Source organism: Notolabrus celidotus, chromosome 5 (assembly GCF_009762535.1).
Source record: "Notolabrus celidotus isolate fNotCel1 chromosome 5, fNotCel1.pri, whole genome shotgun sequence".
NCBI lineage: Eukaryota > Metazoa > Chordata > Actinopteri > Labriformes > Labridae > Notolabrus > Notolabrus celidotus.
In genome coordinates, this window is record NC_048276.1 from 17,035,721 (window position 1) to 17,060,319 (window position 24,599).

The 24,599-nt window shown below is 38.6% G+C and overlaps 3 protein-coding genes across 12 annotated transcripts in view; 2 read left to right on the plus strand and 1 right to left on the minus strand.

The window, feature by feature from the left end:
* LOC117812252 (protocadherin-1-like) overlaps nucleotides 1–24,599 on the minus strand; it is a 451,145-nt gene that overhangs the window by 424,769 nt on the left and 1,777 nt on the right. Inside the window, exon 3 of one of the 10 annotated variants that reach the window (XR_004631176.1) lies at nucleotides 13,384–13,591. The exons of 8 other annotated variants lie outside the window; for them this stretch is intronic. The gene's annotated coding sequence lies outside the window, so the exon portion shown is untranslated. Of the gene's footprint in view, nucleotides 1–13,383; nucleotides 13,592–19,447; nucleotides 19,987–24,599 lie in introns of those variants that run through there. One more of the 10 variants, XR_004631175.1, reaches the window with a different exon arrangement.
* hrh2b (histamine receptor H2b) lies at nucleotides 6,753–9,432 on the plus strand. Its single transcript, XM_034682917.1, has 2 exons — nucleotides 6,753–7,608; nucleotides 8,298–9,432. The coding sequence occupies exons 1-2, from the start codon at nucleotides 6,988–6,990 to the stop codon at nucleotides 8,724–8,726; spliced, it is 1,050 nt and encodes a 349-aa protein (XP_034538808.1). The 5' UTR covers nucleotides 6,753–6,987; the 3' UTR covers nucleotides 8,727–9,432.
* The window catches only part of kcnip1b (Kv channel interacting protein 1 b), a 31,464-nt gene continuing 30,263 nt past the window's right edge, over nucleotides 23,399–24,599 (plus strand). The window contains exon 1 of the mRNA XM_034682919.1: nucleotides 23,399–24,239. Coding sequence (XP_034538810.1) covers nucleotides 24,152–24,239 — 88 coding nt within the window. The 5' untranslated portion in view covers nucleotides 23,399–24,151. The remainder of the gene's footprint in view (nucleotides 24,240–24,599) is intronic.

A 24,599-nucleotide genomic window follows, 5' to 3' on the forward strand; every position in this document is an offset into this window, starting at 1 on the left:
AATGCACTTATATTAGTTTTTTGTTGTCCCTGTCCCAACAGTTTTAAACATGTTGCTTCCATTATTTTTTTTTAAAAACATACGTACATGAACATAACATTTTTCAGTTTCAGCATTCCATATATTGTCTTTGCCATATTTTAATTAAATATTGGGTTCAAATGATTTGCAAACCATCAAAATCTGTTTTTATGAACAGTAATCACAGTGTCCAGTGTGTTTTGGAATTAGGGTTGTAAAAGAAAGGCAAATCAAGATATAGTGAGACTTTTACTCACTAGCTAACACAATAAAGTGCACTAGCATTAGCCATCGTCTAAATGTGGCTAAACAGGTTGACCAAGATGTTGTTTTACCTTAACATTTGACCCAATGACCCACTGAATATTCACTATCCATTATCTTTCAAGTTGTTAATAAATGGAGAAGCACTTAATTGACAAGATACCTAGCAATTATAGTGTTCGCAACATTGAACACAGCAGTATGACATAAAAGCAACAGCTTGATGTCAGAGTTAGATGGCTGTGAATACAGTGAATCTAAAGGTTGACACATGGGACTGATTATGTGTAAAGCATGTACAAGAACATAGTACAATATTAACCAGCCTTTCACTTCACATTGTTTGAAGTATCGTATGACAGGCTCCTTTAATTAATACGTTTTCGGTCAGTCTGCAATAGTAGTTCTGGGCGTTACCAAAGAAACACAGCTCTAAAATGCCTTCTTCTTTGAGAGTGTGTTTTCTGCTGCACATTCCTTTCATGTTAAAAAAATAAGACATATTTCTCCCACGTCTCTTGGACTGGGAGTTGAGCTCATTAATTATGCAATGGATTTTAAAATGATCACAAGTCTTCATTGTGGTACCTTGGTGTTGTGTTGCAGCTGTTACCCTGCCATGGAGCATCACTAAATGCAACATGAGAGCTTTTATTTTGCTTTAGTATGAAACCCTCACTCTGACTCTCTGGTTGGTGTAGCATCAAATTAGAGCGGCAGGCCGACTAGGGGCCAGGCTCCCTCTAAACTCTGTTAGTGTAGAACAAACACAGTCACTATGGGAACAAGAAGTGTTTGTCCCTGAGGGGAGTCTATTGACATTATTAAAAACCTTAAAACCACTGACTCTCTACATGGCCGGATACAGCTGAAACAATGGCTTATATGATATTAATTTATTTTCCTTTAGGAAACATAAGGCAGTCATCTGCGGTTCAGAAGATGGGTGATATTCAATTTGAGTGAAATATAATACACTTATTACAGTATACATGTTAACAAATTTATCTAGGTGGTAAGAGGGCCCTTCCATCACCTGACCACAGACTGTATAAACCAGGGGCGTCAAACTCATTTCAGTTCAGGGGCCACATACAGCCCAAGTTGATCTGAAGTGGTCCGGACCAGTAAAATCGTAACATAGTAACCTATAAAGAAGGACAACTCTAAATCTTTCCTTTTGTCTTAGTTAAAAAAAAGTACAAGTACATTCTGAAAATGTTCACATTACATTAACCATCTTTCTACAGAAACAGCTGTTGTATTTTTGCCATGATGAGTCTCATAGTGGGGCAGAATATTTTGATCTGTAAGCCCTGAAACCTGCTGCAAACACACAGGTTACACATTCACCTGACACCTGAGTGAAATGTTTACTGCAAAAGAACAGATAGATTATAATAATGGAGAAGGTAAAGTTGATTATTTTGGACCCCTCAGATCCAGCATGAACAGTTTGCTTGCTGGACAGTGTTGTATGCAGGGGTGTTGTGCTAGTGTTAGTAGTCAGAGGATCATCTTATAGTGCTCTAAAAAGTCTTTATGAATCTCAACCGGATTATGCAAACAGAAAGTCATCTATTTTCTCACTTTGAAAAAAAAAGTCCCGAAAATGTATGCAACCCCCAGAGGACAAATTTGAAACAGTAGTTACTTTTTTTGAAAAAATTGCAGTTAATGTCTGTAGTTTTTTCGCTTTGCCCGCACGTTTGACACCCCTGGTATAAGCTATGAACATAATCTCAGTGATATCACCCATGACCCAGCTGATCTTAATATGGAGAATTATGCCGCAAATTTAGAGAGTGAGAAAGACAACACTAGAGCAATGTCTGTAACGGTCAGTCTACACTGACAACTGTGCAAAAACACAACTCTAGAACATATACAAAAAGCTACATAACACTTATTGAGAAATTGACAGACTGCTAGCAACGTTACAATTATAGCAGAAGTTAGTACCATTTGCTGCACAACTAACTGAGAGTTGAAGCTATTACCTGGTTCTGCCGGTTGTCAGGCTTTGAACACAGAATGTACTGTACATCAGCTATAGCAAAATTAGCCCTCCACTAAGATCCACCAAAGGCCTGGAGCTCTTTCATTGTGATCTCTGTATCTGCAGCGTTTTTTCTTTTGCATGTGTATGCTCTAGCAAAAGTAGTGTATTTCGCCCGCAGTAATACCTTCGTTTCTATCAATGCAAATATTGTCTTCTTAGAAATCAATGCCAACACAATCAAGGGAAGCTTTATGGACAAAATGTCTTTGATTCTATAAAAGTGTGGATGACTCAAATCAAATGTACGAATTCGGACAGGGGAGGAGGTCATACTGAGTTTCTCTTTCAACATTATTGGCAGACCAGATTTTATGAACACAGCCATAATTTCCGCCATCCTGGCTAAAACATTGTAGATATATCTGCTCTCATTAGTGTCACTGCAAAAACCTCATATTTATGTAATCTGTCGTCATAGTAAGAATGAAAGGACAGTACAAAAAACCCCACAATTATTTTCACAAACAAAAAGGACATACATATTCCTAAACAAATCTGTTATATTGTTTCCTCTTTCTGTGATTCGAAGTTGCTACAAAGTTTACATAACATTTCCGGAACTAAACAGAAATGACTGGGCCGTTTGTTTTGTGTTAACAGGAGTCATAAAGCCACAGTTGCTGATATTCTCTTATCAGTGTCAACAATATCTAACATTGCTTGTGTGTCACCTTTTTTTAGACTCATGTTTGAAAAAAGAGGTTAGCTAAGGTGTGATCCAGTGCTAATGGAAACGCTGAACAATTGAAAGCGACAAAGAGACTGTTAGCTACACATGTGCCATGGCACATTTTTATGTTGAGTTGCTTCTTTTTTTTTTACAGTTTTTCTTAAATCCCTCTTGTTCATTATTAATGTTGCAAACAGGTTCAGGCTTGATGTGATTATTTGGATTAGATAATACACCCTCAATCAAATATTTACACATCACACCTTCATTAGAAAATGTTAGAGCTATCAATCCACACCAAATGTCATCTATATTTTATGGGAGCACATCAGATGGCCTTTCTGTAAGATAACCCCTCATCTGTGTGCAAGAAATTAAAAACTCAATCAAACATGCAGACACTGTCAAAAAGTGTTGGGCTGTTAAAGCCCAACACATTAGCCTTTATTCATTGGCTAATAACTTTGGCATTAGACTAAAAGTGAAAACATTAAAATGCAGCCTTATTTATTGCATATATTCTTGCTTAGTCCTAATTTCCAATTCCAAATTTGCTCCAAGAGTGATGACATGCAAAGCCTGCTGATGATGCAAGAGCAAATAAACAAGAAAGGCATAAACTTAAATGACCTCGGGAATCAGATGGATCTATTCTTACTCATACATATATTTGCATAAATTTGCAGACACATTTTTTATCCATCCATTTTTAAGTAAGGATGTAAAGATGGCAATTCTGCTTCTCTTTCACATTTAACATTTCCAATAAAAACTATTTTATTTGGATACACTAATCTTTAACCTTTTTTTTAGAGTGGAGAGCCTGGATGTATTAACTTTACTCCTCAGACTGCTTCTGAATGTTTTATGACTGTTTTGAAGATCTTGTCTTGAATTAGCCTGACAGTGATGTAAAGTATAGCACAGCCCACGCTTTAGCAAATGCTTTCACTCTAGTAAATTTCCCCATCTCTCTGGGGACAGCTCCCCAAACTCAACTCCTGTTCATATTGTTTATATAAAGATACATTCTCTCTTTCTCTCTCTGTGCTTTTATCATTCCAGCATATCACTTGAATTATTTTGACATCCAGACCTGCTAAGTCCTGAAAAATATCATGGTTAGAACCTGTTCACTCTACTCTCTGTCCCATGTGTTGGTGTAAGAGCTGTTATGAATAAGCTGGAGCAAGTCAGCCGAAGACATTAAGAGCATGAAAGTAGTATAGTAGTGTCCACTTGAGGCTGGCTGCAATCCAAACCATGTTAAAATACCTATTTTTTACAGCAAAATCAAACATGTTTTATGTGTGTTCGAAAAACAGTTTGGGATATGTAGCTCATTCACACTGTAGAGGGGCAGATTATCTTTTTTTTTAAATAATGCATAAATTAAGATAATTAGAAGGGTAGGAGCTATACATAAACTTGCACAATTAAGGGGCACAGCTGAGTTGATGGATAGTTGGTCAGATTTTAGCTACTTGTCAGGAGGCTTAAAGGTGATATTGTGGAAAATCGACTTTTTAATGGTTCTCTACCTGAAATATATGTCCCTGGCATGTCTACAAACCCCCCAAAAATGAAAAAAAATCATTCTGCCCCTGTTTTGATTTCTCCCCCTTTCTGTAAATATGTCCACAAAAGAGCCAATCCAATTTTCGTGAATTTTGTATGTCACAACGTATTCTGGTCTGTAACGAAAGGCATAGCTCGGAGCTTGTTCAGCCCTCAATTCCGCCTCTGTTTTTCATTCCCTGCACACGTGTGCTAACAAGGAGCTTAGGAGGGAGGCATGCTAGTTGTAGGCTGTCTTAATAAACACAAAGGTCGGTTTTACTCCCCACGTCTGCAGATTTGAAGATCTAGTGGATGATTTTTATTTTTCATGGAAAAGTGCTAGCGCTAGTTAGCTTAGCCACATGGCTACATGTTCATAGCTGTGTACCAAGACACATGTCGTCATACTGACAAAGAAAACAACAAGAAACAGTAAATCTATGACCAATCGTTCAGAAAGGTCCTGCTGCAGGCGGCTCTCCGTCAGGATCAGATTCGGGATCAAATTCAGAGGGTTGAAGTAACCGTGTATATTCAGCCAACATGTAAACATTAGATCAACATGCTGGACAGCAGGGGGCACATCCACTTCCTGAGGGGGCGTGGTCAGAGAGCTCATTCTCATTTAAAGGCACAGACACAGAAAACAGCCTGTTCTGAGCAGGGCTGAAAAAAGAGGGGTTTTCAGGCATGCCAAAATCTGATTTCAAAGTGTTTTTTTGAGCAATAAACTTTAAAGACATGTTTTGGGGACATCTTAGACCAACATATTTTGATGAAAAGAGCGTAACATATCACTTTTAAGGCCTGCCTCAGCCCCACCTCTTTGGCTGTTTCTAGACTGATGAAAAGTCAAGTTGAGTCTGCATTTCCAATATGGTGCCCGCCATTGTTGGGCTTCAAAATGTCTCTCCAGGAAAGCATAATTTAACACTGTCTATGGGCGGGGTGTATGATAACTGACTTGTACACAGGATGTTTAGTGTATTGTTGAGATGACCTCAGGGTACACTTGGATTGATTGGCTCTAGTCCATGAGACGTGAACACAGCAATCACACTTTAAAGCAGAACAAAACAGGCGAGACAAGGTCGTCTAGAAGAGGCGCCTAGAGCTCGCCTCTTATTGAACCCTGGAGCAGTTTGTTTGAGTGAGAACACAATCAACCCAGCAACTGATTCAAACAGCTGCTTACTCATCACACAAGTGGGGCTATTAGTATACTAGTAGTAACAGATGCAGGAATTTAGCTGCTTCAACATTAGCAGAAGAGCTGGTGCCAGGTGTAGAAACATCAGGACTCCACAACATATACTGGCTCAACAACTGGCTTAGTTCTGAGTATTTTTTCCAGCTTATCAAATCAGGGGGGATTTGTCCTTCTCATTACTGGAACCTACACTTTTGCAAAACTAGTCTCATATCTTTACATAGGTCTACTATTGTCTGAATTTCTTGACCATCGCGGGACAATGTTCAGCAGAGCATTGAAAGCTGGTTCTGGTTCATGCACTGAGTTTGTAAACTTCTGCATTTTTGTGAGTGGCTTCCAACATTTAACAAATATGCTCATTTGATGAGGCATTTGACCTCTTTGCAACTCAGAATCAACAGAGTCTCTTTCTTGTGTTTATATATATATATATAAAAAAATATTTAAAAAAGATAAATTAAGATGCATTAACAATGACTCTTTCTGCAATTCAATGGGTTTTGTAATCTTTACAACTGTCTGAAAATTGCCAGATTCCAGGGTAACTTTTTAAACCAATACACCAGCTTCCCACTAAACAGTGACCAGTACTTATGGCATTTGTTTACTTACGCAGTGGGAAAATGAAACTGACAGGATGACAGCCCAAGTGCCCTAACATAATGTATCACTATAGACTGGAAAGGTCAGGGACATATGCATTTAGCAAGGTCATAATTTGTGACAATCAGCTTTAATGTAACAATTACAAATGCATTTAGCTAACAAGCGCATGGTATGTCTACAAATAGATTTCTTTAACATATGTAACTAACTTTGAAGGAAAGAACATCCGTTTTAAAAATACTTACTATTACTTGTTGTCTGACTTGAATTTATCATAAGCTAAGCATGTTCATTTGTCTTCCTTTTGATGCACATTGTTTTTTTCTGATACTAACTTTCTTTTCTTCACTAGGGAAGTGCTCTTCTCAGATGTTGCAGTGGCTCTGGGATAGAAGAGGATAATGGCTGGGAGATGCCTCCCACTCTGTTGCTTCTTCTGAACCAGTTTAACTTCAAACATGGGAGCAATGGAAAGGGTTGTTTGATGGAACAGCGAATTGGCAGTCGTTCACACTCTGTGAATTGAGTGTTTTTATACCAAGATACTACCAGCAGCTCTGTCTCAGCGACCCACTGCCTGAGGAGGTCGCTATGATCTCCACAGCTCTTCGATGGCTGGTCCTGGTGTCTTTCATCATTCTGACCATTGGTGGGAATGTACTGGTGTGTTTGGCTGTAGGGCTCAGCCGTCGACTGTGGCGCATTGCTAACTGCTTTGTAGTGTCGCTGGCAGTAACAGATCTCCTGCTAGGCCTGCTGGTGATGCCTTTGTCCGCCACTTCAGAGCTGCGTGGTGGACAATGGCCCCTCGGGGGGACCCTGTGTAACATCTACATCTCCACTGATGTCATGTTGTGCACAGCCTCTATCCTGACCCTGCTGGCCATCAGTGTGGACCGATACCTCGCCATTTCAGGTCCCCTCAGCTACTCCCGGAGAGTCACGCCTCTGAGGGCGACACTGGCCATGATCGCCATCTGGACCTTGTCACTGGCTGTGTCCTTTGTGCCTATTCACCTGGGCCTGAACACAGCAGACTACATAGTGCAGCATTTGGACTGGAGCATTGGAGATGAGGACAAGGAGGGACGCTACTGCCAGTTTGAATGGAATAACAACTATGTTATAATTTATGCCTCTGGCTCATTTTACCTGCCTCTGCTCCTTATGTGTGGAATGTATCTTTGCATATTCAGAGTGGCACGAGCACAGGTCAGTGGTTAATTCATTTTATTAAACAAGCTAAGCTGGGCAATAAAAGGTCATGCATATGTTAAGATATCCAACAAAATATGATTTCAGTCCAGTGGTCTGCATTTAAGTGGGGACAAACATTTGGAACAGACATTAAAATGGCAGCAAACCAAGATCCACAGTGACTTTCTGTGTAATTTTAGGTTATAGCATCAGAAATGTCAGAAATTATTAATTATTTTCAAATCCTAGTTCCAATTTTTTTCATTTTAGTTACTGTAAACTTTATAATAATTCAGCACTAGCTAACACCACAGGGCCACCATTTAGGATTATGGCACATTGGCTTACTGTGTGCTGGGTAATAACTATATAGTGTTAGAAGATACACAAAAATGATCATCACATGGGTTGCTGTTAATTAAAGAGCATTGGATACGACAATTAAAAACCTGATCTGCCAATCCTTCATAGTCTGAAAGTGTGAAAAGTAACATTTTCTGGTTTTAAGCCAGGTTTTATAAAAGTTAACATTTCTGTTCACAGATTTTTGTAGATATTTCAATTAAAAATTCTCGAGGCTTCTTACAAAGTCACCATCATTTGTCGTGCATTGCTGGACTGAATCTTTTAACATCAGATCACTGACAGCAGGATTTACTTTCTGTGTCCTCTGGCTCCCTTTCACCTCTCCTTTGTTATTCCAGGCGAAGCGTATTCGTGCTGCCATTCCATCATTTGCACGCACAGCATCAACAGCAGCAATCGCCCGAGAGCACAAAGCGACAGTGACCCTGGCAGCTGTACTTGGGGCCTTTGTCATCTGCTGGTTACCCTACTTCACCTTCTTCACCTGCATGGGCGTTAGAGGAAAGACAATCCCCCCTAACACGCTTCACTCTGTGGTGCTGTGGCTGGGCTATTTTAACTCGGCTCTGAACCCCATCCTGTATCCTGCCTTCAACAGGGATTTCCGAAAGGCTTACAGTGAGTTGCTCCGCTGCAGAGGACTGTCTCGCAGAAAACTACAGCTTTTGCCTGTTTTTAGGCATAAAAAATTTACCCTTACTAATGGAGAAAGACTTCCCCAGCAGTGTGAGAAACATGTTGGCACGATAAAGAAAGAAGTTGAGTAGTCTCACCTTACATGAAAGATATGGACTCTCTGATGAGTCAAGATGAAATGTAAGGGATCTGTTGGACTACAGACTGGCAGCAGAGTGCTGTTAATGAGAACTCCATCTCTCACAGAGGCAGTTCAGGTTACCATTTCCAGTTAAATGCTTGGCATTAAGTGCCAAAAACACAGTTTGTGTGAAGCTCAAGGCACAACAACACAAATGCACATTCATATTTTATTAAGATTCCTAGATACAAATGTCAGAGTTCATTATCTTGTTTGAGAAGTGCCTGTTATTTCCTGAGCATTGTCAAATTTTACCATCAATGATTTAACTATACTGGACACACACTAAAATGTCATTCAGAATCAAAAGGCAGATCAGAGCTGAACTGAGCAGGAAGAATAGATGACTTAGTAAGTTTCCCTGAAAACTGCAGAGACACAGATGGTTAAAAGTTTGCAAGATGTTTGTTTTCTTTCCCGTAATCCATGCCAATAAAAGTGAATAAGTGACCAGCAGGTTGATTCCATCTTTACAAAATGTTTAAGTTGACTCAACCCAAGCAGCTTGACCTCAGTGACTTCATAGATGCTTGAACAAATTGACAACAACTGGACAGGACTTCAATTAGAAAGGGTATATTTTTCTGTTTGTATGCTATAAACAGCCAAGCCTGAGTTACGAAGGAACATTCATTTTAAAGTCACGTGATTCGGTACACTGCAAAAACTCAAAATCTTACCAAGTGGAATTGTCTCATTTTTAGTCAAAATGTCTTCTCCCACTTGATTGAAGATACATTTACTTAACAAGTAACATCTGAGCAAGATAGAGGGACTTGTTTTAAGACATCTTAAATATCTTGTTAAGTCAAACAATCTTGAAATGATCTTTTTTGAGTTGTAATTTAGAAGAAACAAGGTTTATTTTACATTTCATATATTTTTCAAGCTGAGATCTTATTTATAGAAGATGGATAATCTTGATTTAAGACAAACACTTTACTTGATTTAAGTAAATGTATTTTATTGGAGAATCTATCAGAAAACAGCTCCATTGATGGATGAAAGACAGACGGACGGACGGACGGACAGACGAACGGACAGACGGACGGACAGACGGACAGTCAGACAGACAGACAGACAGACAGACAGACAGACAGACAGACAGACAGACAGACAGACAGACAGACAGACAGACAGACAGACAGACAGACAGACAGACAGACAGAAAGAAAGAAAACTTACTAAGCAAATTTTCCCTTGTTCTATTGGCAGGTTTTTTTGCTTATTTTAAGATAAAAAGTACCTTGAAACACATTATTTTTTCTTGTTTTTGGAGAGGCATTTTTTCCAGTGTAATGCTGCTCATCAAAGGCCTGACATCTACTTTATAGATTTACTTTATACTGAAAAGTTATTTTGTCACCTTTATTTGGTCCCTTCAACAGTTGTACACCAGCAAGTGCATGTGAAAAGGTTTCTAAGCACTGTCAGCGACACAGGGAGGAACATTAATGTTTAATGTGAGCCTCGGTGCCTCTGTGCTGTCAGTGAGAGTTCAAGTATAGCTGGGTTGAAGCGTGGAAAGAGAGAAATCGCTCTGGGACAGGTAGATAATTTTACTCTTGTAGATGAGGGAATAGTGCGATGGATCACACTTGGAATCATGAATATAAAGTCTGAAACTTTAAATTATCAAGTCAGCTGCTGCATAGTGATATAGTATAAAATAGAAGTCATAACAATTAACCCTGATTCAGGTCAGGCAGCAGAGGAGTAAAAAGTCAGAATGGAGCCATAGGACCATTTATAGGGAGCATTAAATGCAGCTGACTCCTCTGAAATGAGGAGGATGGATTTGTAATATCGTTATTAGGCACATTCAGCACGTACGTCTCCAGAAGACGAAAGGTCTCTCCAAGTTTCAAATCCCAAGAGTTTGAGACTGACAAACTTGCTGGAAACCTTCAAAGGAGACACTATGGCTTTGTTTTCATGTGCAGAAATTAAAATAATAAAATAAGTCATATGTTTACATGCTGTATGTCCATGCTGTTTTAAATCACATTATTACGGTTCTCTGCTCAATGCACTAAGTCATAATTTGTCCTTTTTTTCATGTCTTCATTGGACTAAATACATTAGATAAAATGCTAGGTTCGAGGATGCTAAATTTTCTGTACATGCTTCTATACATGTAGACAGGCTATCTGTTATTTTAAGCTCTGTTCAGTGTTTTCTGGATTCAAATGTATAGTTACATACCAACATGTGTATTGATGGTCTCATATAAAGGCCTGGGTCCTTTAATGCCTTTTTTTTTTTATGCTGGCAGCACCCACAACCACAATTTCAGAACACATTTTTATAAAGACCTATTAAAAACAATTGATAGAAAATGTGTCATTGCATAAAAAGCAACTCTAGAACTGGGAAAATCTACCTCCATAAAAGAAGTGTTGTTAGTTTATCTTCAGTACAGACCTCTGCCATTGCGATTGCCACCTCTTCTTGATTTTGATTGGTCTGTGATCAAGAAGTGACATCGATGAGCGTGGCAGTGCCTCAGAAGTCAAACTATTTTCGGCTGAGAACGCTGTGAGTGAAGCGACAAAAAACAGCTGAGGCTGGGGGGGATTTGCACTGGGGACAGTGAGGGCTGAAAATGCTGAACTGCATATGGTTTGAATAGAAAGTAGACTCTGCCTGTGCAAAATAAAAAAAATGGCATTAGTGGACACAGCCCCTTGTTCTCAGCAAGACAGCAGTGAAGCATAATTAAAAGAAAACTCAGGAATACTCCTCTAAAAGTTGTTGTATAATGTATGTAAAGAGACTAATTATATATGAGGATTTTAATTGCTCTTTGGAGGAAGTAGAAAAGTGTCCTTATAGTTACAAGAAGAATGCCAACTCACTTTCAAACTAAAATCATACGCCAAATGCCAACACTGTTAAATGTATTGTTTTTTTTATGTATGCATATTTTTAAAAATCTATTTCATAATTTGAATATTTAATGTTTATATTTGCTTTTGCATTTAGTTAGAACAATGGTTGAAGACATGAGAGGGAAACTTTTAGGGTCTGTCATTGGAACTCCAACAGGAGATAGACTGTAAATGACTTTTCAAATGAAAGTTGTTTTAACATGCAATGAATTATCTTTGTATGCCAGTCAAATAATAAATAAGCTTTTCGAAATACGTGTTCAATATTAGAAGATAGAGTATAAAAGGACAAGAAACACTACATACATATCTTTTATTTGATTCCTTCAAAACGTATCGCTGCAAGAGCAATTTCAGTCCTCAAACTTGGAATAATTTCATGAAGCATCTGTTTTATCCAAAGATTTGTTTAAACGTTTTAACAAGAGATGGATCAAGTCTGGAGACTTTTAGGGATTTGATGTCTGTCATCTGTAAAAGAAAGGTCCAATGCAGTTCTGTTTCAGTTATGTTTTGTTTTTTATTATTGTTTGAATAAATCTAAAGTTGTGATTTCTGGAAATTATGTAGTTTTATACATTACTGAGAACATGATGAATAACTTGTTTGCTAACAAATAAAGAATAAATATGTATAAGAAATGTCATGCCCTCCTCCATAATGCAGAAGAACATCAAGGTAGCTTTTAGTTATGGATCATAACTTTGTATTCTCTTGGATTTTCTTACATACAGTGCAATTGACCACTGGGAATGCCAGTCAATATTCATGTCAAATTCCTCCGATGTTCTTGGTTTCAAAAAAGTAGTGACATGTTGGTGCTAATTTGAGGTTCATTCATGAAAATTCTGTTCCCATTTGAACCTGATTGGTGGTCTTTAGGAAATGTTTGATTATACATATTACAACAGATTAAGTGTCTTAAAATCACAACAAAACTTAGTTCATAAACAGATCTTCCATTCAACTCACTACACCGCACGCCTGTTTGACCACGATGGGATCTAGAGCCTTCAGCCAACTCACGCCCTCTTTCCATTTTCAAATCCTGTTTCAAAGCACATCTTTTTAAACTGGCATATTCACTCTGATTATACCTTTTCACTGCACTGCATCTTATCCTGTTAATTTTATTTATTATTTACACTGTATCATGTCTTATTGATTTTATCACTCATTTTTCTATTGTTCTTTTTAAAAAACTCTTCAACAATGACTTACCTTACCTGTCGCCTTCAGAGGGTTCAGAAGTTCAGAAGTGTGCTTATCCAAACTTGTGCTTGTCTAATTGTTTGTTTAAGGCCTAGTGACAACACTATGTGATCAGGTGTTACAGCTTACTTCAATCAGAGTTACCTTGTACTTCACATGGTCATTTCCTATGTTCAAGCTTTACAGCCGAAAAATAAATACAATACCACCTGCTGAACAAAGAGTGCCTTTTATTATCTCCATGTCCATAGTGGAATTATTGTGCCTGCGTGCATGCATGCTTTGATGTGTGTAAATATTGTTTATTCTTGATATTGTAGTGCACATGAATCACACAGATGAACGTAGTCTTAGTGTTTACAGTGTTTACATGATTATGCAACAGGATGTAGGCAGCCTTTTGGGATTATAAAAAAAGGTCAAATGGGGAGAGCTTTTACTTTCATCGATGTAATTACAACTACAAGGAATCGCAAGTTAAAGCAGAAACAGCATCAGGAAATCTTTTGTGTGTTTTATGCCAAAAACATTGGATTTATTAAAACATGCAAAGAACTGCAATTGACAAAACATCCAACACAACCTCAAAATCCCTGACTAAGGCAGGAAGGCAGCAGTCCTCAATCTCTAATGCCTCTCCGCTCTGAGGGCAGCAGTGGACTTTTGTATGACTCATAGCAGGTGAACCTTGTTGTCCAACTGTTACAATCACCTGCAGAGGAAGAGACACCTGAGAAAAACAATACCAGGCTTCCCGAAATGTCACATTTCTTTGGGTCTGTGGATACTCCAGACACAGTATATGATAAAAATAATAATAAGTGGGTTTCTTCATAGAATGTTCTCTTTCAAAGGGGGCAGCACCAGAAGAGTTAATCCAAAAAGGGGATAAGTTATAACTCTTACTAATAACAAGTGATGTAACTACATGCTAAACTCCACTTTCTTTCAGGTTATATGTTATCAAGTTTGTTTTCAATCTTCAGAGAGGAGAAGCCTGAGGAAAATAGGATTTATGATGATGTTTTTTTGCCTTTTTACTACCTTAAAGGGATAGTGTGTTTTTGTTTTTTTTAAGTGGAGTGGAGTTAAGTGGAGAATTACCATAATTTTCTGACATAACTATTTAGAGAGGAAAATCACAGAATAAAGAACGGTTCATTTCAGGTCATTTGCTTGTTTGTCCTTGAGTCATATAAGTCATTACTGTCATGTCTGCACAGCGTAACAAGTCAAAGCGCCTGGCCAGACATAAAAACTTCTGATATCTATTAAACCAAGTGTGGTGGCTAGATATTGCAAAATGGAGCCAACAGGCTACAAGTGGTAGCTTTGTATCAACTTTGTTCGTCAACGATTTGCAACAACAATTAAAACTCTCAAAGAGTCTCTTTGAAAACAAGAAATAATCTTTTCTAAGTCTTAGCTAAGCATTTGTTCCAGCAGCAAACCTGTGTTAGCTAATGCATTCTTTCAAAGATTTACTCATGTTTATATTGGCTCTAACACCAATGATGTTGTATATTAGAAACTAAGAAACTGTGCAGGATTAAGTTTTAGTTACATAACTACCTCACCAAATGTGTGATAGGAAAGAAAAATGATAGCAAAACCTTGGAAGACTTTGCCGTCTTCAGAGGATGAGTAGGGCAGAGAGATGAATGCAAGGGAAAAGGAATCAATGACAGAAAGCCCACTTCTGCCAACAAGTTCACTGAAGCAGGAGCATGCACAGTGCTGAGGCAGAGGAGTTAGATTGTGAGTGTGAGTCAGATTTAAAGATCTAGTGAACAAGCCAATTGAAGCAATTCGTCAACTGCCTTCTCTGGAGTGAACAAAGTGGAGAAGCGGCCTTATTTGGGGCTGAAATACCAACCAGGCAAACTTCTAGAAGAGCAGTCCCTGGGAAAGTCAGATAGTTGTTTTGTTTTTGTCATGTATTTAAGGGTGCCCTTGTCTCAAAATTCACATTGCATATTCCTTTATAAATGTAGGTTTAAAAAATGACTGCAAAAGGGGTCAGTCCCAGCCCCTGGCTAATTTATGTAACGGGGCCCCCTAGTGGGCTAATTGGGTTACTTTTTATAGGGGCCAATATCCTGGATTTAAGTGGCTCCTACCTGAATGAGTTGGTATGCACATTTCTTGAGAATGTTCAATTTAGTGTGACGATTTTCACAATCCAATAAATAGAAAATAGTACATCAAAATAAAAGGACATGCTTTAATCTATTTTAAACTTTTTTTTTTTTTTTTTTTAAAGGAGGCACTAAGAGTATGTAGGGAAACTGTTTTGTCTCTTCACTACAGGTGATTTTGCTGGTTGTTGGACAAAAATTGGCAAAAAAGTTGCTGCACCTTTTGAACAACACAAAACAGAGGCAGACCCACTATTTACTGCAGCCCTGCATCAATAAGAACAGCATAGCAATTGTTATGTTTTATCAATGCCACTAGATGGCAGTATAATGTAGTCCAGAAGACTTGACCTCCAGAAATACTATGTCCACCTCTCACCGCCTTATTATCTCGAGGCATGAATAGACTCCAGGAAGAAATCGATACTCATGGATTGGATTCAAACTTGTGAAAAGTGTCTTAAAGGATTTTTCTACTAATCACCCAAAAGATTCATTGACAATATATTCTGAAATATCCACAAGAAAGCATTCAAGTCATGGTGGCAGTGAGGTCAGTCTGAGAATTAAAGAGAACTGTTTGATGTATTTTACACTTATCAAGACATTAGATTTAAAAATTCTAATTGATTGGACTGAAAAAAAACAGCTATAAGATTTGTGAATAGTATGACTGAAAATATAGTTTAGATTAGGGTGCAGGGTAAAGATGTAGAGGACTCGCCTTGGTGCAAAGATCAGGCAGAGCAGAAAAAAAGAGACATGAACCCACAAAATATTGTATAAATGTAATCAGGAAATGACCTCACGACTCAAGGATAGTTGGATATTAGCTGAGAATTGGACTTGAGTTACACACAAACAGGACTTAGGTCTTGACCAGGATCAGCCACTCGAGGACTCCAAGCTTGGCTCTGACTTGAGATTTGGAACTTGCGTACAATAATTTTATTTTGCGTTTTTGGCCCATCAACATGTCAATCACTTCAGAGATACCCAACCCTCCACAACTGGTGTGCCAGCAGCCACACTACGCATACGAGCACATCATCCACTGCTGCCACAATACAGTGGTTCCTACACATAGACCATACCTGGGCCACGCAATTATATTGACTGACCATTTTCTTCCGTGTATCTCCCCTTGCTCCGTACCCCCTGAGTATGTGCAAATTGTCTCAATCTGATCACCTGCAGATCAGGTGTCAGGTGCTGAGTTATTCAGTGTGTCCCACCTGATGCCATGATTAAAAATAACCCTTCTCATACCTCTGTTTTAACAGTTGTGCAACTAATTGCTGCAGATTTTGGATTGTTGCTACATTGTTAACCAGCCTCCACACTTGGATCACCAAAACTAACTTGCCCTAATCCCTGGATATTGGAATGTTGCAAATGATTTTCCAGTGCCAGACAAAGGCCAGCTTTGAATACAAATTCAGAAAACATGAACTGATTTAGGTCACTCAGTCAATTCAGACAGCAGCTCTTTGCATCATTTTTGTCCATCTATTTGCCATTTCTTCATTTATTGATCCATTTACTTGGAGTATTGCCTTAAGAATTGGATACATGTTTGAATAACCTCATCCATTATGCAACTGAGTAGGAGGTGAAGTGGGTGGTGAGGTGCAGAGCGTAAAAAAGAGGATTCATTTTTGTTTCTCTACAACCGTTTGAGCCTGCTTTGTAATGCTTTAGATTCTGGCATTGTTTTTGATTGGAGTGCTGGCTGCTGTTTGTGAAATCGCACATCCTAATTGTTCCCTGTGGACCTGAATGAACAGGACAGCAGTTGCCATGGATAATTAAACAATACTTTTCCGCAGGCTGCACTGGGTGCAGTGAAATTTGTTGGAGGTTTGACAGTAGGCCAGAACAAATATAAGCAAATGAAACAACCGTTAAATTCAACTTCTACATTAAATTGCAGCAGCATTTTTATACTCATTTTCAATCTGCAGACACTCTTGTTTCTCTTCAAACAAGTGGGATGTATTGTGTTCATTGCTTCAGCTCTGCTGTAACACAGTGGGATGTACAAGCAACACTTGGTCTCTTTATATGCATTAAGCTTTTCCTCATTTTATGAACCTTCTTCAGCACTAGCTGAGACAGAGCTTGTTGTGTGGTGTTGTAGAGGAACCTGGCTAAACTGATTTTGAAGCCAAGTGTTTCCCACACATAGATGACAACTAGGCAGGCCGCCAAAGTGTATTTTCACATTTTTCTTTTTCTACCTTATAAGATTTCCATCCCCGATCTGTTAGACGGTCGATTATCTCCCCTCACTCTGTTCCCCTTGTGTACATACCGTGTGGTGACTCACACATGTGAAAAAAAGAACTATAAAGGGAGTAGGGATGCACGGATCCAATCCTGGTATCGGATATCGGCTAGATCGGACTCAAAAAGCTAGATCGGAGATCGGTGACAAGGGGCCGATGTGTGTTTACAACAGCCATGTGCGTCTCCTGCGTCATCAGCGCCGGCCGGTCTGTGCATTTTTGCCAGGCAGAGCATGATGGAGGATAACTACAGAGGCTCTGCAGTTTAGGTGCATGCTTCTTTGCCAACAACTCCACCGGAAACTTGCAACATGTGCAACGCTAATGTTTCAATGGATGGCAGTGGCGCTGAAAAATATAATGGAAGCCCAAAGGAAGAAGTTTACGTCAGCTGTAGCCTACTGCACAGAAGGAAGAAACCTCCTATTAATAGATTCAAAGTGTGAAAAAATGGACAGGTTATTGGATTTAATTGTTCTGGATCCTTGACATAAAGGGATTCCACCCTCTGGTTTAGCACTTGGAACCCCCCCTGAATTCGCCAAAACATGATTCTATCCTCGCATTAAGGAATAGAGAATGTTAAATCAATACCAGGATCGGATCGGCTAGTATCAGTATCGGCAGATACCAAAGCCCAGGTATCGATATCTGTATCGGGACCTTAAAAGTGGGATCGTGCATCCCTATAAGGGAGTAAAGGGAGAAAATGAGTTTGTGAACACAAGTGAAAGTAATTTGATAAAAAAAAGAATTTAAACATAATTTTATGGTACATGTTTAGATTACATTACATTATGTAAATGTGACTTTATATTTTAATAATTGAATGGCCAACAACTCGCCCAGCCCAGCCAGTGTTGCCACCCCCACAGGTACGTCATTCTGCAGGAAACACTGAAGCCTCACAAAAATGTCCCGCAAAGTGAAATGTTCCATGTGTGTTGCTTGCTGCTCTGAACGGTTATTTTTAGAAATGTTTGCAGTCGGCTTATCTGTGAGTTAAAAAATGTATGGTCCTTTCAAGATGAACTGTAACAGCTTTGGTGTTACCCTGACTTTCATCCTGGCCTGCATCAAACATGTAGGCTATGAATAGTATAAATTATAGTATGCCTTCAAAACCAATACAGTTTTCCTAATCCCCCTACTTTTTGTTTGGAACTAATCAAAAAAACATTAGGTGTTAACATGCTAAACTCTGATTTAAATATGGTAATCAGAGCAACTTATCAGCATTGGCATTATGAGCATGGAAGCATGCTTTAACCCTCCTGTTATGTTGTGGGTCAAATTGACCCATTTTAGAATTCAACATTTTTTTTAAAAAGTGTTAAGAAGGTATTTTTTCGGTATGAAACTTCTTCTGCTTGGCTTAATTAGTGTTATCAACATAAAATAAAAATGGTTCATTTCACGTATTTGCAACCCCCCCTGAATGTTTGTATTACATATATACTGTTTGGGTCAATTTGAACCGGCAGTCAAAGTGGAGGCTAAAAAGGGTCAGAAGGGGACAAATATTATTTTTGGGGGGGGGATTGTGGGTAGAGCAACTTCTACTAATCCATAACCTAGGCCCTAATGTCAAAGTGGATGAAAGGCTAGTGGTATTCAAAGGTTGTTGCCTATTTAGGCAACATATGCCCTTCAAACTAGCTAAATAAGGCAGAATTATCTGGGCTTCACTTTATAAAAAATAATTTAAAACTTTTTAAAATAAACAAATATCTATGTCATGTAAAACTCTTGTATTTATATGTAGGTCTTTCTAATGTACATTAAAAAGGTTTAAGCATGAATTCTTTTTATGAAAAACAAGTGAATTATCCTCATTGGATCATGATCTGTGAGGGGGTAAAGAAGACCACTGCACTAAATATTGATTGAAATGGTTAGTAATGGAGTTAATAATGAGATGTAAACAATGTTTTTTGGGGTCTGACACTTTTGGACAATTAAAAATGCAAGAAACAAACATAACAGGAGTGTTAACTAGAATTTTTCTCAGAGCTTACAGTGCCTGAGTACAGCCTGACAGAGCTGCTGGGATGACTTTGGATTTAATCGTCTGAAATGTGGAGTTCTTGTAGCCTTCCCCTTCACTTAATTTGAAACAGCGTAGAGAGTATCACACGTGAATTTCATTTCAACTCTACTTCACAAAATTTAATTTGACGACTTCAGTCACATGAAATGAATTACTGCTGGTGATCTTATATAAAAGTGTATTCACATAGTACATAAACATGAAAACTGGAGCAGTTTTTGAACATAAAACCTAATCCAATGAATGAACCGTTATGAAAATTTTCTGAAACTTTGTGAAAAGCTTTTGTGTTACAGCAGTGTTTGCTCCACTGCACACATTTTACGGTCCTGTATGTGTTTTAGCGTGTAGGTGTGAGTTTCTGTTAAAGCAGCTTTTGGCTGCCTCACACTGCCAGATTTCTCAGCTCTATGGCCTCCCACTGTTCTTGTCACATTTCATCCTTCCCTGTGCAGATGACTGCTAAACTCCTGTCTTGAGATCCAGCAGCAGGTTTGTCTGAGCATGCTCAGTGCGGGGGCTCGCTAGACTTAACATCTGAGTGTAGGAGGCATGGCAGTGCTGCTATAGGGTTCAGAGGCTGCCTGCACCCGGCAGCAGCTTTTAAACTGACAGAACTAAACAGCAAACCCTGTAGGGATGAAAAAATGGAGGTTTCAATCAGCATGATTATGTAAATGAATGAAAACATGAACACTGCCTGACTTTCAGAGTAAACCAGGTCAATACCATTAAAACTGTGAAGCTTATGTTTCCATCCCTTTACAACTCCCTCTTCTCTCTGTTCTGCTCTATGAATTGGCTTCACTATGGTAACAATATTTTCCTCAAACAGGTGAAATATTTTTGTAGCTTATTTATTAATATCTTTTTATCACCATGGACACCGATTCGTTTCATGTGACTGAAAATTCTTGTTTCTTCCTCTTCTCCTCCCTTTGGCTTTTCTAGTGATATTAATTTCAGATACTTTATCACCACTCTAAAGAACTGTTAAGTGTAATTTCATGAGAAATATCACACTGTTTGTCATGGAGGCAGGAAAGGTTTAATGCAAGTTCAAATCAGGGAACATGTTTTAAGGCTATGAAAGTCTCTTGTGGATGACACATTAGCTCAGTGATTATTTTTTGTAGTTTATCGTGGTAAAATGTGCAAAATGAAATTGTTTGTATTGACTTAGGCCAAGCTTGTAGAAGATGACCCGACAGCAGGAAAAAGAGAAGTGCCCAGGAGAGCTGCTGATATTAAACACTTTTTAATTATCCAGTTCATCCGTGCTGACACTTCTTTGCATGTGCATGCTCATGCTCTTCGGGGGGCAGATTTGTTCACACTGAGTGGGTGGATACACGGGTGAATGAGAATACCAGCTAGCTGCAACTGTGTGGAAATTAATCACATTTACCCAAGTGCTGTACTTCAGCACATTTTTGAGGTAATTTAACATTACTTGCATTTTATACAACATATTAGATGCATATTGATGTTCATAGATTTATCATTTACTTCTAAATATTCATATAAAAGCTTAGAATCTAAAAGCATTTCACTGGCTTACAAAATAATAGTCTTTAAGATGAAACCGAAGTTCCCTCACTTTTGTGGTTTGTGACGTCCTGCATGAAATAGGTCAAAAGGTGGCACAAGGTGTTATGTGCCTTTTAAACTTACGTGATTGGGTTTACATAACTGGACGAAAAACTGGGAAGGTAAAAATACTGAGAAAGTGAAGATGAGAGGAAAGTAAAAAACCTAGTCTAGGTGTTGGAATTTGTTTGGGAAGGAGGTGATATCAGAGCAACAAATCTAATGTGTGTTTACAGTCTGATTCTTAAACTGGTGAGTTATTAACAAATAAAGGAGTAAAGTAAAACAAAAGTAAACTAGATGAAATAGGTTACCACTGTTTTTCTCATGTGTAATTAGATATCCTGGACATACAGATACTCTAAAAGGACACTATGGTTAGCACCATGCTTCTATTTTTACTTCACCACTCTGCGGGTAAACTGCTCCTCTCCAGGGATCCAAACAGGATTGTGAGAACAACCACCTCAAGTCACGAAAGCTACGGCCCTTTTTTTTCTTTATGTTGTTTGTTTGTTTGTTTGTTTGATGTTTTTGCTTGTACACCTCACCTAAAGGATGGAGATGCTGCAATACAGAGACTGCCTAAACTGCAACTGTGTCTGTGAGGGGATAAATAAAATCTATAAGCATTAAATATAGACAAGACAGAGGGTGAGGAGAGGAAAATAGACAGAGGAGGCACTGCGTCATGCCCTGATGGAGCATTTCCCCAGTTCAGTGGAGTGAGAAACAAAAAGGCTCCGTCTCCACAAGTAAACTGCAGGCTTACATAACCTGTCTCAGAGTCATTTTGTGATAGAGTACACTGTGGGTTTAAGGACAATTGCTTGCACAGTACATAGAAAGACTTGGCACAGAGTTTTTGGTTCCTTTCAACAATGACACCTTCTTAGATCTGATGGGTACCTAATAATGAGACTACTAAGAATTAGCATTAAGAATTACAGATAACCATTTCTATTCAATATTGTATTTTCAGCTGCAATTTTTAGATTGTTTTTTGCTAGCATTCTTAACACTCTAGAGCAAATACATATAAATATATGCTCAAATAAAATTCACAGCAGTTTCCTTAACTCTCCTGTTACATTGCGGGTCAAATTGACCCTTTTTAAAAAGTCTATTTTAGGCAATATATGTCTTCCAAACCATCTAAATGCAGCATACAAATCTGGGCAGCATGGCACAGAAGAGGTGTCATGTTAATTTATCAACATTACTTCATAAAAAAAAAGAAAAAATTGAAATAAAATAAACAAAAATCTATGTCATGCAAAACTATTGTATTTATATTTAGGGCTTTCCAATGTACAAAAAAAAAAAAAGATTTAACATTAATTTTAATGAAAAACGAGCGAGTTATCCTCATTGAACCATGATCAGTGAGAATTAAAGAACACCAATGTTTTGGGGTTCTGGCACTTTTAGATAATAGAATATGCCCCGGGTCAAACTGACCCAGGAACATTATTGCTGTTCCAGAGAAACGAACTAAACAGGAGGGTTAGTAGATGTCGCTACATACTGAGAAAGAATCACATCTTTTGTGATTACAAACACTCTCTAACCCCTTCTCAAGTTTTTTGCTGTTTGTTTTAATCTGAAAAACAAGAATTTAACTGTTGTGAATTGCCCTACAATAATAGCGCTTATGTAAATTACTACAACATAACATATGCATGAGTAGACAGAAAAGAAAGCATTCTTGGTAACTAAAGTTCCTGCAAAGAAAGTTTTGAATCGATAGTGTGGCTGGCATTTCTAGGAACATTGTAAGATGTCACATAATTCCAAGCAAACCTGTCTTTAACATTTAATACAGCAACTATGGCGCAGTACAATTAATTTTTAATGTTGGCAAATCCTTCAGGTCATTGAAAGAGGGTTTGTAGGGCATTTTTCTTCCAAGATGTGATATTTTAGTACACATTTTTTTATAGCAAGCACAGCAGCACCTTTAATGTCTAAATCATAAAGCAGATAAACAGATTTGATTAAGTTGCATGACTGATGTAACACTATAAGCTGTGATGTGACCTTTTGCAAATAAGCAGATTACAGCACTGATGATGTGTTTAAGTACACCGTAGGATGTGTCAAAGAACGTGATAATGTGGTGCCATTTCTCAGTAAAATGCTATGAATGGTTGTCCATTTTCTAAAAAGAGATGAGAGAAAGATGTTGGAATAAAAGCATGTTAAATTAATTAGCCACAGGGGTTTTGGCTGTTGCTTTACACCTCAACTACCCCCCTTTTTTACACCTCCCTTTTCACTTAATATGGGATCATGCAACTGTAACTGCAACTAAAAACAGGTAGAAGACAAAGTATTAGCCGGACTGAGAGTGAAGAAGCACATAAATACAAGACAGGAGGAGGGAGCACAGAGAGGGGAGGGGGGGTGGCAGGGGGGCGGGTACGGTGGTGGCTGCCGGCACTCTCTGCAGCACAGATCTGCTGAGAGCACCAGAGCACAGCTCCTCCACAGACCACAGCCGCAGGGCTCCCACTGCAGCTCGGAGGAAAACCTCACACATTCAGGAGGACAAAGAGCCACAGCTGCTTCCTCATAGGACCACAGGGCAGAAGACAGGACGCAGAAGAAAAGGAGGAGAAAAGAGGGATTAAACAGAGAGAGGATGTGAGGGGAGCTGAAGATTTTTTTCAGATGTGCAGAACTTTAAGGGCAAACAGCCACTCACTTTTGGATTTCCTTCAATAATTCATCTTTTGCCTCATATTTGATCCGAGGAACTCAAGAGTGCTTTCTTTTTTTTTAAGTTTGATCTTTTTTCCGCTGTTAAATATTTCTGCCCATCTGGCTTTTTGGAGGATCTTGTACAGTATTGATAGCTGCCTCTGAACTTCACCACTATCCATATCTGTCTATGTAATTGTGTCTGTGAGTGTTTGAGCATCAGTTTCTGACTGACTGATTGAAAGGCACCTGGTTGAGTTAACAGGTACTCATGTGTCACTGTGGCAAAGAAAATACACAGTTTTGTTTTTAAGCCACGCTGAAAGCTTTTCTCCACGAGGTCCCCCCCTCAGATGTCATATCACAAAAACTACTGAGGCCTTCATCTTTACTAATATTGCCTGGGAGGACACTGTAGTGACTCCAGCAAAGCTTTCCTCTTTCTTTTGAAATATTTGGGAGGACGCAGCTTTTCTTCTGTGAAGCCCTGCCTCTACCTCAGGATGGCTGGCTGTACCAGCCGCTGCAGGCAGGGGGTAGTCAAACTAATCCAGTCCCTGCGGAGACTGGTCTCAGGGACACTAACAAAAGGTATTTGGGATTTTTTTTTAATTTGCATGCTCTTACACCTTTTACTTTAAAGTGTATTTACAAATGTTGCTTTCTTTAGATGCGTTAGATCAGATGCAACACGTTTTGTTCAAGTTTTTCATCCACAATTTACATTCAGAAAAGGATTTTAAAAGTATAACCAACCGCTTTTCCAGCAAATTCAACTTCTTTGAAACATCTCCACTTGAGGAGTCTCAACTTGAACCATTCAAACAATATATAAGTGTCCTTCCAACTTGATTTCATAGTTATGCCATTGCTGCGCTTTGATATACTGTGATACTGACAGTGCCATTTAGTCAAGGTCAAGGTTTTGTTCCCACAGAAGCCAGAGTCTAC